This window comes from Papio anubis, chromosome 5 (assembly GCF_008728515.1).
Source record: "Papio anubis isolate 15944 chromosome 5, Panubis1.0, whole genome shotgun sequence".
In the NCBI taxonomy this organism is placed as follows: domain Eukaryota; kingdom Metazoa; phylum Chordata; class Mammalia; order Primates; family Cercopithecidae; genus Papio; species Papio anubis.
Window position 1 is genome coordinate 153026313 of NC_044980.1, and position 13306 is coordinate 153039618.

Here is a 13306-nt window from a genome sequence, read left to right on the forward strand (position 1 = left end):
TGTCTCCTCTTTCATTCCTGTTTTTTCTAGGTCTAACTTAAGGTTTGTCAATTTTGTTAATATTTTCAGAAGACCAACTGTTGATTTCTATGATTTTCTCTATTGTTGGTCAGTTTCATTTATTTCCACTTTAATCTTTATTATTTCCTTCCTTCTCCTTGCTTTGGGTTTAGTTTGCTCTTATTTCTCTAGTTTCTTTAGGTGGAAGTTTAGGTTATTGACTTTTTTTTTTTTTTGAGACAGAGTCTTGCCCTGTACCCTAGGCTGGAGTGCAACGGTGCGATCTCGGCTCACTGCAACCCCCGCCTCCTGGGTTCAAATGATTCTCCTGCCTCAGCCTCCCAAGTAGCTGGGATTACAGGTGCCCACCACCATGCACCAGTTAATTTTTTAATTTTTAGTACAGACGGGTTTTCACCATGTTGGCCAGGCTGGTCTCAAACTCCTGACCTTGTGATCCACCTGCCTCGGCCTCCAAAGTGTTGGGATTACAGGCGTGAGCCACCATGCTCAGGTGACTTTTCTTTTTAATGTAAGCATTTACAGCTTACATTTGTTCTCTGCTAGAACAAAGCAGGCAGAAGGAGGAATAGCTTTTGCTTGCTGGGTCTCCTGGTTTCCTTCTTTTTCCCATGCTGGATGCATCCTCCTGCTCCTTCCGCCCTTGGACATCAGACTCCAGCTTCTTCAGCCTTTGGACTCTTGGATTTACACCAGTGGATTGCCAGGGGCTATAGGGCCTTCAGCCACAGACTGAAGGCTGCACTGTTGGCTTCCCTAGTTTTGAGGCTTTCAGATTGAATCCCTACTGGCTTCTCTCATCCTCAGCTTGCAGATGGCCTATCGTGGGACTTTGCCTTGTGCATCATGTGAGCCAGTTCTAATAAAATCCCTTTCACATATACATATATCCTATTCATTCTGTCCCTCTGGAGAACCCTAATACAGGTAGCAAAACTGACCACTGGAAGTCCAGACACATCCTATTAGTTTAGCATGTATAGTATCTTTCCCATTAATTCCAGCAAAAGTACTAGAGCTAACTAATTAGCCAGGAGGGGGTAATATGGACTGATAGTGGGGGGGAAAACAGTTCCTCAAGAAAAATCAGGGTGTTATTATTAAAAGAAGGAAGTGAATGAATTAATGGTGAGCAGGTCAAAACAAGATGATCAGACTGTCAGATCTCTTGATTCCTATATGCCAAGAACTACAAAGTTTATACAGCTAGTAAGTAGCTGAGACAGGACTCAATCCATTGCTGAATTATAATAAGATTTACAGCAAATTTGTAAAACAAAAGTAAAATAACCTGAGGTCTCTCTTTATTCTTAGAAGTACAAATTACAACAGACAATAACCTTACACTGCCCCTCAAATTAAGGTAGACTTTGAAAGCTTCAAATTCGATGTTTCTAAATGCCTGGTAGATATTAAAGCCATACGCATAGTATTTGATATAATTTAGTGCTTAAAAAAAAAAAAACAAAACAAAAAACAAACCTGTATACTATACTATAAATATCCAGGGTTTTTTTTTTTTTTTTTTTTTTTTTTTTGGGGATATAGGCTCTCACTCTATTGCCCAGGCTGGAGTGCAGTGGCATAATCACAGCTCACTGCAGCCTCCACCTCCTGGACTCAAGTGATCCTCCCAGTTCAACCTCCCAAGTAGCTAGGACGATGAGGCTGGTCTCTAACTCCTGAGCTTGAGCATTCTGCCCGCCTTGGCCTCCCAGAGCGCTGGTATAACAGATGTGAGCCACTGCTCCCAGCCACCACTTTTATTTGACATTGTACTTGGAAGTTCTAACCAGGGCAATTAGGCAATAAAAAGAATTACTTTTTTGGGGAGTGCATGCTACCACACCGACCTAATTTTTGCAGAGAAAGGGTGTTACTTTGTTGGCCAGGCTGGTCTCGAGCTCCTGGGCTCAAGTGATCCTCCTGTCATGACCTTCCAAAGTGCCAGGATTACAGCTGTGAGCCACTGTGCCCAGTCTTTTTCTTTTTTTTCAGACAAGGTCTCACTCTGTCACCCAGGTTGGAGTGCAATGGCACCATCATGACCTATTTCAGCCTCAACCTTTTGGCCTCAAGGAAACCTCCTGTCTCAGTCTCTTGAGTAGCTGGGACTACAAGTACATGCTACCATGCCTAGCTAATTTTATTTTTTGTAGAGACGGGGTCTTGATATGTTGCTCAGGCTAGTCTTGAACTCCTGGCCCCAACAGCCTTCCTGCCTCAGCTTCCCAAAGTGCTGGGATTAGAGATGTGAGCCACTGCACCTGGCCTCAGAGCCTATTTTTAAAAATTGAGGCTGGGTACAGTGGCTCATGCCTGTAATCCCAGCATTTTGGGAGGCCAAGGCAGGTGGATCACTTGAGGTCAGGAGTTCGAGACCAGCCTGGTCAACATGATGAAACCCTATCTCTATTAAAAATATAAAAATTAGCCAGATGCGGTGGTGGGTGTCTGTAATCCCAGCTACTTGGGAGGCTGAGACAGGAGTATCTCTTGAACCCGGGAGTGGAGGTTGTAGTGAGCTGAGATCATCATCACACCACTGCACTCCAGCCTGGGTGACAAAGTGAGACTCCATCTCAAAAAAAAAAAAAAAAAAAATTGAGATATAATTCAAGTATCATCAAGTTCACTCTTTAAAAGTATAAGTCAGCTGGGCGCGGTGGCTCACGCCTGTAATCCCAGCACTTTGGGAGACTGAGGTGGGTGGATCATGAGATCAGGAGATAGAGATCATCCTGGCTAACATGGTAAAGCCCTGTCTCTACTAAAAACATAAAAAAATTAGCCGGGCGTGGTGGCGGGCGCCTGTAGTTCCAGCTACTCAGGAGGCTGAGGCAGGAGAATGGCATGAACCCAGGAGGCGGAGCTTGCAGCGAGTCGAGATTGCCACTGCACTCCAGCCTGGGCGACAGAGCAAGACTCTGCCTCAAAAAAAAAAAAAAAAAAAGTGTAAGTCTATTTGGTTTTGCTTTTCATTGGCTCATGCCTGAAAATGCTGACCTATTATTTACTAACTTTAAGCAGCTTTTGGTGACTTAGACAGTGAGGATGTCAAAAATCCACATGCTTGTATTACAGAAAAAGTCATTAATATTTTCTTTCACACCTGTGTTTCCCAGTGATTTCTTGCAGTCTCATGATTACTGGCTCCAACAGAGTTCTGCCTGCCAATTTTGAGTCCACAGAGGCTCAGATGGGGAATTTTAAATTTGAGCCACTAGTACCTTTTCTAGAGATGTTTAAAATCAGCTATTTGGCAAAATCTGTAATGAGAGTAAAGTTGCTTTCATTCAAACCTACACAGAGAGTGACATCTGCTGGTCATGAAGATTGTTATTTTTTATTCCTTTACAAAATTTATCAATGACCCTAAAATAAAACATAAGAAAAGTAATTATCTCTTCTTTGGGAAAAAAGAAACCAACACGTGACTAAAAATTCCAATATATGTACCATTGTGGGACCTTTTTAAACTAAAAAAAATTGAAATTCCTTCATTTTAGAAAACATTGCAGCTCTTTCATTTGATCAAGAGAAAATAAATTATAGAATTTGGAAATGAATAAAAGTCCTAGTTAGCCATTTCCCTAAAAATGTCCTTTGAGTTTTTGTTTCAGAGCAGCAATAACTAATTTAGTCTAAGACCTAATGAAAGACTGGCTATCAAAGGTCATTTCATCCTGGTCCTTCTATTATACTGTTAAATCCTAGGTTTCACACATGCCCATGTCCCTATTCCTACTTCCTTCCTAACTTTAGAATTGCATACAGATTAAACTTTATATATACACATCTAGATTTTTTTTTTTTTTTTGAGATGGAGTCTCACTCTGTCACCTAGGCTGGGGGGCAGTGGCACGATCTCGGCTCACTGTAACCTCTGTCTCTTGGGTTCAAGCAATTCTCCTGTCTCAGCCTCCTGAGTAGCTGGGATTACAGGCGCATGCCACCATGCCTGGCTAATTTTTGTATTTTTAGTAGAGGTGGGGTTTCACCATGTTAGCCAGGCTGGTTTCGAACTCCTGACCTAGTGATCTGCCCGCCTTGGCCTCCCAAAGTCTTGGGATTACAGGCGTGAGCCACCACGGCTGGCCTACACATCTAGATTTCCATATTAGCTTTGGAAATTTTTCCCACTGTCTTTGAGGTTAGATTGTAATAGGAAAACTAGGACCTATTATCTGTTACTACATTTTTAAGTGAAAAAAGGCATGTATTTATAACTACTGATAAAATATAAACTTTGATCTGTGTACTAATGTGGCATCTAAATTTGGTAGTCAGGTTCCATTTTCCTTCAGGTTTATTTTTTATTTTTCAGTATTATAAAAATGCTGTGATTAGCCACCTTATAAGTAAAACTTTGGGACATTCCTGATTCTTTCCATATGATACATTTATAAAGGAAAAAATCTTAATCAAAGAGCTATAAATAACCAACAAAGAGCCTAACATTAGTGTAATAATAATAAAAAATTGAGGGGAGTAGAAGAGATGGATATTTTATAAATTCAATCCTTACTTATTATCTAAGGGAGTCAATATATAACTTTTAAAGCTGATATAACTGCTATATCTTATGGTATGAACATACTACTTAAGAGATGTGGGTAGAACTACAAGAAATTACAGAAGAAATGGGTAACTGGGCAGGAAGGGGACTGTGGCTTTTCCTTATAGGACTCTCTATATCATTTTTTTCCCAGCCTTCAGCATACAGTACTTTGATAAAACATTAATGTTTAAAAATATAAATGAAAATGTATTTAAATTAAAAAATATTTTGCCAAATTATCATCCAGAAAAGTGTGCTAAGTTAGATTCCCATGGGGAATTTTGTGATGGTCTTGAATTACTCCATTGATTTCATGTCAATTTATTTATGATTTATACTCTGACATTTTGAACTTAGAAAAATACATATAAGATGTAATATAAGTGACAAAATTAGGGTAAAGGAAAAATAAGTGTAGGAAAAATTGAAAACAGAGGACACAAGAATCCAAGAATCCATCAGAACAGTCTGGAAAGCTGGTTACGAATGAGGATCCTTGACCTTATCAAAGACCCTGCTCATCAGAATCTCTAGGGTAAGGCTCAGGAATCTCCTTTTCAGCAGCCTTGATAACTTGGAGTTCTGAAGTAATTTAAAGATGACAAACAGTGATTAATATATTAGGCTATTTATTAATATGATATTCATAGCATAGGAGCTAGGGGAATGGACATTGTGAGACTAACTCCAAAGAGCATATTTAAAAATAAGTCTTATATAAGCCAGATCATTCCTTTTCCCATTGTATTTCATAATCCTCTTCTGATTTCATTAACCTCTCCATAACAAAGACGGGTGAACTCAACCTGTCATTTTGCCTTTTTAACTTCTGGGATATCTTCTCTTTTCTCCTGGCTCAATTCCTAGCCTACTGCACCATTTAGCTGGATATTCTAGTGCTTAGGTATCTTTTTTACATACCACATGAACAGATTAAACAGATACTCAGAATTAGGAAAATCTCATGATAGCAACTAGGCAGTAGTACTTAATCTTTTCTGTTGTTTGTGTTTTTATTCTCAAAACACATTTTCACATGCCTCATTCAAAGTTAAAGTTGTTAAGTTTTTTAGATATAGAATTCAGTATATCATAAATATGAAAGAGAAGAAACAGAATTACAGCTTTACAATGATATTAAGATTAAAATTATACATTAAAAAAGTATATCAGCTTACAGTGACTTCTGTAGCTGTAGCTTTTGTTCAATGATGTCTGAGAAACGAGGAACTTTTTTTGAAATAGCCACACGGATATCATCACTCAGATTAAAGCAGCTTCTGGACTTTGTTTTGAAATGTAAAAGTGATGAAAATCCCAACTCACAAAGGTATGTAGTTGCAAATGGCATAAGGATTTCTAGAGCTGTCTTTGCTAGGTTTGGAAACACTGTGAATTGGGCACACCAGAAATCCTCAAGCTTCATTGTCTCAAATTCCATTAGGATTTGGCCACTAGCTCGTAATTCAGCAAGATCATTTTTCATTAAATAACTATCATCGACAAAATCGATATTAAAAAGAAATGGATCCAATATCCATTTACTTGCCTCATTAAGATCTCCAACGGAAAAATATCCATGGAAGAAGTTGCTCAATTGTTGCAGATGCAGTGTTATTTCAGCTGCAATGAATATTCCTTCATTATCTGAAACAATTATTTCTTCAAGAAAAGGAAAATTGGTAAAATTTCTTTTCTCAATTCGTTTTTGCCAAAATGGAAACTTCCTAACAAAAGCAGATAACTTTTCTCTAGCTGATACTGTGTTCATCCCAGTCCTCTGCATAGATGCACTGAGTTCATTTAAGTGTTTGAATAAATCTGCAAGGTATGCTAGGTGAATTTTAAACTCTTTATTTTCAAAGCCATCAACTAAATTACTGCTTTTGTGGTGAAGAAACTGATTTATTTCTTCATACATTTCAAAAATGTGAGTAAGTATTTGGCCTCGGGAAAGCCACCTCATTTCAGTATGGAAAAGGAGGACACTATATTCTATACCAATTTCTTCAAAGAAAGCCTGAAATAGGCGATGATTTGGAGCTCTCCCTTTGATGAAATTTATTACCCTCACCACAGTAAACAGAGCATCCCTCAGTTTTGTAGGCAATGTCTTTATGACAAGTGCATGAGGATTCAATAAACAATGTGTGATTATGATATGAGGTATCTCTTTTTTCACATAGGCAACAAACTCGGAATTTTCTCCTAGCATAGAGGAGGCACCATCAGTACAAACAGAGCCACATACATCAAGTGCTATCTTATGCTTCAGAAAGAAGTCTCTGAAGAGATTGAACACATCTATTCCTTTCATGGATAGCTGCAATGGTTCACAGAAGAGAAATTCTTCTATGATCTCTCTTTCTTTTATATATCGCACAAATGCCATTAGCTGACCGCAGTCATCCATGTCAGTTGTCTCAGCAAGCTGAATACCCACTTTAAGAGGACTCGCTTTGATATCTTCTAGAACTTGCTGTAAGATATCTTGGCTCATTTCATCAATTCTAGAATGGATCACGTCATCTGATAAGGGTACCTGCTGAAGCTTCTTTTGTGCATCTGGTCCCAAAACTATTTGTGCTATTTCCAGTGCACAAGGTTTCACTAACTTTTCAGCTACTGTATGAGGATTCTTCTCCTTGGCACATAAATACGCAAATTGATATGATGCTTGTAATAAAGTATCCTCATGAGATGCAACTCCAAATGCTTTCAAGGTTTCACTCTGATCAGATGGTGTTGGCGTATGCTTCAGGCTATTGAGATCATGCCCAGCTACACCACCATGCTGTCTGTTAAAATGGTCTGACAGTTTTGATGGTCTGAGGTCAGCATTTGAAAATACTGAGTTACACAACACACACTGTGGGCGCTGAGTTCCATCAACTTCCGTTGTACAGGTGAACCAGTAGCGAACATAGTCATCATCCCATTTGCGTTTCTTCGACATGGCACACAAAAACTCTCAGGCAGTATTCCAGAGATGCCACAGAATTTTGCTTTGGGAGTAAAATATAACCCACACATTAAAATCCAGTGGCTAACTGAATTAAAACAAAGCCACATCACATGCTATATTGTCATCACATACTATCTTGTATATGTTAAGATATAGCCTGCAGCATGTCAATTCAAAGTAAGCCATGACAGGATATAGTTTAACTTAAAGCTAGCAACTCATAGCTAATGCCCTGGAATAAATGATTTGCCAGCAAGTTATATATGGAAGATTTGAGCTAAGACAAGTTATGCATACCTGTAAGTCCTTTATTGGTGAATTACAGTTATGGCTTAACTTGTTTTCAATAATGTATGTTACAAACATATCTAGCACATTTTGTATCCCTAGAAAGGGCATCTCACTACCACCACCTTCTTCCATTCAGCCCCAAAGATGTATGCATACCCTCAGTTAAGAATCACTGAAAAAAGGAGCAATTCACTAAATAAGGAAGGGTGGATGCTGACATGGAGGTTAAAAAAATTATATAAATTTATGGGGTACAAGCACAATTTTGTTATATGCATAGATTGTATAGTGGCGAAGTAAGGGTTTTTAGGGTATCCATCACCCAAATAACATACATTGTACTCATTATTTCTCATCTACTCCCTCCCACCCCACCCTTCCTCTCCTCTACCCATCACTCCATTATCTGTTCGTGTGTACACATTATTTAGCTACCATTTATGAGAACATGGTAGTTCTTTTTCATAGTTAAGGATTAAATAGGTCTGTAATACTATTTGAACCTTGAGCAGTTTTGAGTCCAACTTAGGCACAGAATTTCAAATAGGTCTATAAGTCTGATTAAGCCACCCTTGATGCAAAAGTAGGCTACAAATTGGCTCAGAGTTTCCTTACTGCTAAGTGTAACACACTATTGGTCCATGATTCATACTCTCCACATAAAAAAGCAAAATGGCTGGGCGTGGTAGCTCACGCGTGTAATCCCAGCACTTTAGGAGGCTGAGGTGGGTGGACTGCCTGAGCTCAGGAGTTTGAGACCAGCCTGGGCAATATGGTGAAACCCCATCTCTACTAAAAATACAAAAAATTAGCTGGCCATGGTGGCATACGTCTGTAGTCCCAGCTACCAAGCCAAGATCATGCCACTGCACTCCAGCCTGGGCGACAAAGCAAGTCTCTGTCAAAAAAAAAAATTAATTAATTAAAAAAAATATATAAAAGAAAAGCAAAACAACTTGTTTAGGGGAAACACAACTATTCTTCTTACCGAGACTTCAGCAAAATCCCTCTCATATGAGAACACCCTTAAGTACAATAAGGAATTTCATGAAGCTTTTCCACCTAAATACCTCTAAGTGAAGGCAGTCGTGAACACACACACACACACAGACACACACACACACACACACACACACACACACACACAGACACACACAGCAGCATTCCTAAGGTTTGGTTTAACCCAAAGACAGGATGTAGAAGGCCCTACCCATAGAGATTCTGATTCTCTAGCTATGGAGTGGGGGCCTAGAATCTATATTCTAAATAAGTATTTTAGATAATTCTTATAAATAGTAACTAGAACAGTGATCTGTGACAAGAGATACCATATCATCACAATCACTGGGAAACTCTTTTAAACTATACATGTCCCTGCACTACCTTGGAACTAATACATCATCTTCTCCAGAAGCAGAAAAGAATATGGGGAAATAATGTTGTTCAGGCAATCCTGAAACACATCCTGGTTAGGCAGTCAGATTTAGGGGAATGAAAACATATCCTTCAAACCAATCCTTAGCTAACAAATATTCTAGGTGTCTAAGTGAATGGTCCCAATGCTTGAATAGATATTTAAATTTTCTACGTTTTCTGAGCTGATGACATCCTCCTATGAAAGTTGAAACCTAAAATGAAAACCATGTCTTTTCTCTTTCTGTCTCTTTAGCAATGAGTAAAGGCATAATCCACAGGTAGGCTCAAATAGACCTTAGAAAACATTCTATCTCCAAGATAAATAAGTGATCCCCAAAGTTTCCGAAGTTCTGTGCCAGAGAATGTGGCTGAAATAAAGTAACAGGTATACATTTAAATCCGAATGCCCACTTTGGCCATTAAAAGAAAAATCACAAGCCAAGAATACCTACTTAAAGCATTAGCTTTCAAGTGGATCTACCAAGATGAACTAGTTGTAAAGTGTACTCCAATAAAATAAGTTGATCTGTTACACAGTTGTTATGAGCCTGTTAAACTGGAGGATATCTGCCAATCAAAAAAGACAACCCGAAGTTTAAAGAGCTGATCTTAAGGCTTCATTTGTCAAGTAATGAGACTACATGACTACTTTTGCTTAGAACCACTTCTAATTAATGACAATAAAATTATAACATTACCATAAAATGCTTATTTTTCTGTATTCTATTAATGTATATTTATCATGTAATATTTGGGGAGGCAGAGGGAATAAAGGAAAATGTTTTTAGTCACATTAGAAATCTTTACAAGAGGGGCCTGGTGTGGTGGCTCATGCCTGTAATCCCGGCACTTTGGGAGGCCAAGGTGGGTGGATCACTTGAGGTCAGGAGTTCCAGACCAGCCTGGCCAACATAGTGAAACTCTGTCTCTAATAAAAATACAAAAATTAGCTGGGTGTGGTGGCGCATGCCTGTAATCCCAGCTACTCGGGAGGCTGAGGCAGGAGAATCGCTTGAACCCAGGGGGCAGAGGTTGCAGTGAGCTGAGATCATGCCACTGCACTCCAGCCTAAGGACAGCCAGACTCTGTCTCAAAAAAAGGCCGGGCATGGTGGCTCATGTCCATAATTCCAGCACTTTGGGAGGCTGAGGAGGGCGGATCACCTGATCTCAGGAGTTCAAGACTGGCCTGGCCAACTTGGTGAAAACTCGTCTCTAGTAAAAATACAAAAATTAGCTGTGCATGGTGGTGGGTGCCTGTAATCCCAGCTACTGGAGAGGCTGACGCAGGAGAATCGCTTGATCTGGGAGGCAGAGGTTGCAGTGTGCTGAGATGACGCCACTGCACTCTCCAGACTGGGTGAGAGTGAGACTCTGTCTCAAAAACAAAACAGAACAAACCAGAAATCATTACAAGATCTGTTAAGAGGCCATTTCCTATCCACCTTGACTATGTCTCTCAAGTATATTTTAATTTAAAATTTATCTGTTTGGAACAAAAGTTTTAGGAAAATCAATTTATGGTATTCTTCTCCATCCCCCTGAAAAAGGGAGAATAAGTGGCAAGAATTTTCCAGAGCCTCAAAGATGAACTTACTGCCCAAGAGGCTTGTTTTAGAATCTCACAATTTGCACTTGCGCTTTTTGTGGTATTTAGGAATTACAATATCCTAAAAAATGTAAACATTAAAAAGCATCATCATCATAAGGAGATATTGTTAAACCGGCATGATAATGGTATTGTGGTTGTGTTTTAAAAAAGTCCTCATGTGTTCGACACGATTACTTACAAGTGAAATAAGATGTCTGGGATTCCTTTGAAATACTATACTTCAGCACACTCACAAACATGCACAAAGCGGGGTGGAGATAAAAGAAATGACTGGCCTTAAGTTGGTAACTCTTGAAGCTGGATGATGGGTACACATCATTACACCATTCGATTTTTATGTATTTCGGAAACTTTCCATAATAAAAAAAGCATTATCTTAAGATAGATAGATATCACTCATTTTAAGAATGATTCTTTTGAGAGATTATCTTCAGATGCTTAATGAAAGATCTGATATGACAAAGTAAAATGTTTTGGCAAGTTTATGAAGGGTAGATATGAAAAAGTATTACAATTGAAAAAAATCAGTTAAAAGTGAACACTCACAAAACATTTAGGGAATGCTAATATATATACACACACACACACATATATATATATTCATTCCAGCAGTGAAAACACCAAAGTGCAGTTGTAAACCTGAAACTCCAAACCAAATACAATTCAACTTCTATCCAGCCACTGAGTATGCAAGATCATGGTAGGCGCAGGTGTCTGGGGAGGCAGAGCATTTAAGCATTACATTTTGCAGTTAAAATTAATAGCCGGGAGAAAGGGGGCAGGAACTTGGTGGCTGGGCAGACGCTCCAGGGGCAAACGCCTGGGATCGTGGCTTTGTCACTTACAGGCTGGGACCTTTCCAAGCCTCAGTTCCTCCAGAGGGGATAACAGTACCTACCTTACAGGGTTGTTGGGAGGTTTAATTATAAGAATGCATGCAAATAACAAGCAGCTCTTAATTGATAGGACCTGATGGTGTTACTGTTAAGGACGGAGATTTTTACACCCTCCAGGGTGAGATAGGAACACCAGCGGCTAGGAAAAAAAAAAAGAAAAAGACTCAGCGCTGTCTCCGCCCGCCCGTCTCCGAGCCTGAGGCGCAGGCCCATGGGATGCTCGGGCTTCTTTTAGGCGCCTGTTTCAGGCTCCAGTTCCCCTCTCCGCTCAGCCTAGGGTCCAGCCTCTGGCCGTCAGAACCAGTAGAGACGGCGGTTCCTCAGGTCTGACCCCAGAGCAGGAATCTGCGGTGCGCCTGCAGACACGAGCATCCGCAACAACCTCCGCCTCAGCCAGGCCCGAGTTCCATCCGGGTTCTCCAGGGTGCTTCCCGCCCGTAAACTGGGCGAGGCGTCTCCCACACGCAGGCGCAGTAGCAAAGGGCTGTGGGATGGGCTGGCGGGCTTGAGTACTGAGCATGCGCACTGGCCCTCCCTCTTTCTTTGAGATTGTGTACGTGGAACACAAAATCGTTTGTTTATTGTGTCTGCCAGAGAGGATGAACCGTACAATTTCAGGAATGGAAGGGGCTACAAACTACACATAGTTCTTTTTAACATGCAGAGCACTGAAACTTTTATATTGTGTTGGGCTTTGAGCTTGGAGATGATAAAACACTTGATAATTACCATGTTCCATGTGGAATAAATGAGAGAAAAAGAGAAGGAAGCTCATTGTAATCTCAGATTAGACATTTCAGCAGTGGAGGATGAGCTTCCATAGCTTGTGTACTGTTGTCCATGCAGGGTGATCCCCCCGCCTTTCCTTAAGTGGGAACATGGGTATGAATTTCCTTATCATTATCCATCTCAGAGGAAAGATTTTTATTTAAAATTCTTTCAACAACATGATTTCAAAGAAATAAACCCATATTAGAGAGGTTTTAGGGAAAAATCCCAAGTAGAAACTAGGAAACGTTGTTGAAAGAAGTAAACCGGAATATAGCCCTTTCCTGTTTGGGGGTCTTTCCAGAATTCTTATAAACTTAAATGAGTTTACTCATTTTTGTACAATATTGTTAGAAGCATTCTATAAGGCTAGTGTGTGTGAGGAGTGGTGGGGCGTCAAAGAACGTGGGCCAGATACATCATTTTCAGGTGCTGAGGGTGAGCCTGGTAAATATTGAGGGGCTGCTTAAGTTTTTGTGGATGCAAGAAACTGCTATAAGACCAGCCTTGTTGGTCAAGAAACTAGGGCCTTAAATACTAGAGAAGGGGGTAGGCTTCAGAATCCGAGACAGCTAGCTTCATGTCCTGACTCCAATACTTACAACGGTTAGGATTTGTGCAGATTACTTGGAGTTAATTCCATGTGCTTTTTGTAAAATTGATAGATCATCCATTACCCCATGAAGTTCTTTTGAGGAAGGAGGTAACATTATGACTAAATTACAGTACATAATTCTCAAAAAGGCAGCTATTATTGAGATAATAAAATCAAAGCTC

The 13306-nt window shown here is 39.8% G+C and overlaps 1 protein-coding gene across 2 annotated transcripts; it reads right to left on the reverse strand.

Annotated features, from left to right (window-relative positions):
- Positions 1-5194: 5194 nt before the first annotated feature.
- On the reverse strand, positions 5195-12220 carry ZBED8 (zinc finger BED-type containing 8). Of its 2 annotated transcripts, XM_017960102.2 has the most exons (3): positions 11764-12220; positions 9707-9821; positions 5195-7587 (listed from the first exon to the last, which is right to left on the reverse strand). In XM_017960102.2, exon 3 carries the CDS (start codon positions 7536-7538, stop codon positions 5757-5759), a length of 1782 nt encoding a protein of 593 aa, XP_017815591.1. In that variant the 5' UTR covers positions 7539-7587; positions 9707-9821; positions 11764-12220; the 3' UTR covers positions 5195-5756. The 2 variants fall into 2 exon arrangements, with proteins under 2 accessions (XP_017815591.1, XP_003900509.1); XM_003900460.4 differs by lacking the exon at positions 9707-9821.
- Between the last annotated feature and the right edge of the window lie 1086 nt (positions 12221-13306).

What these genes read in the sequence shown, in the direction of transcription:
- ZBED8 (XM_003900460.4), bottom strand. Translation starts at nt 7,538, where the DNA reads ATGTCGAAGAAACGCAAATGGGATGATGACTATGTTCGCTACTGGTTC.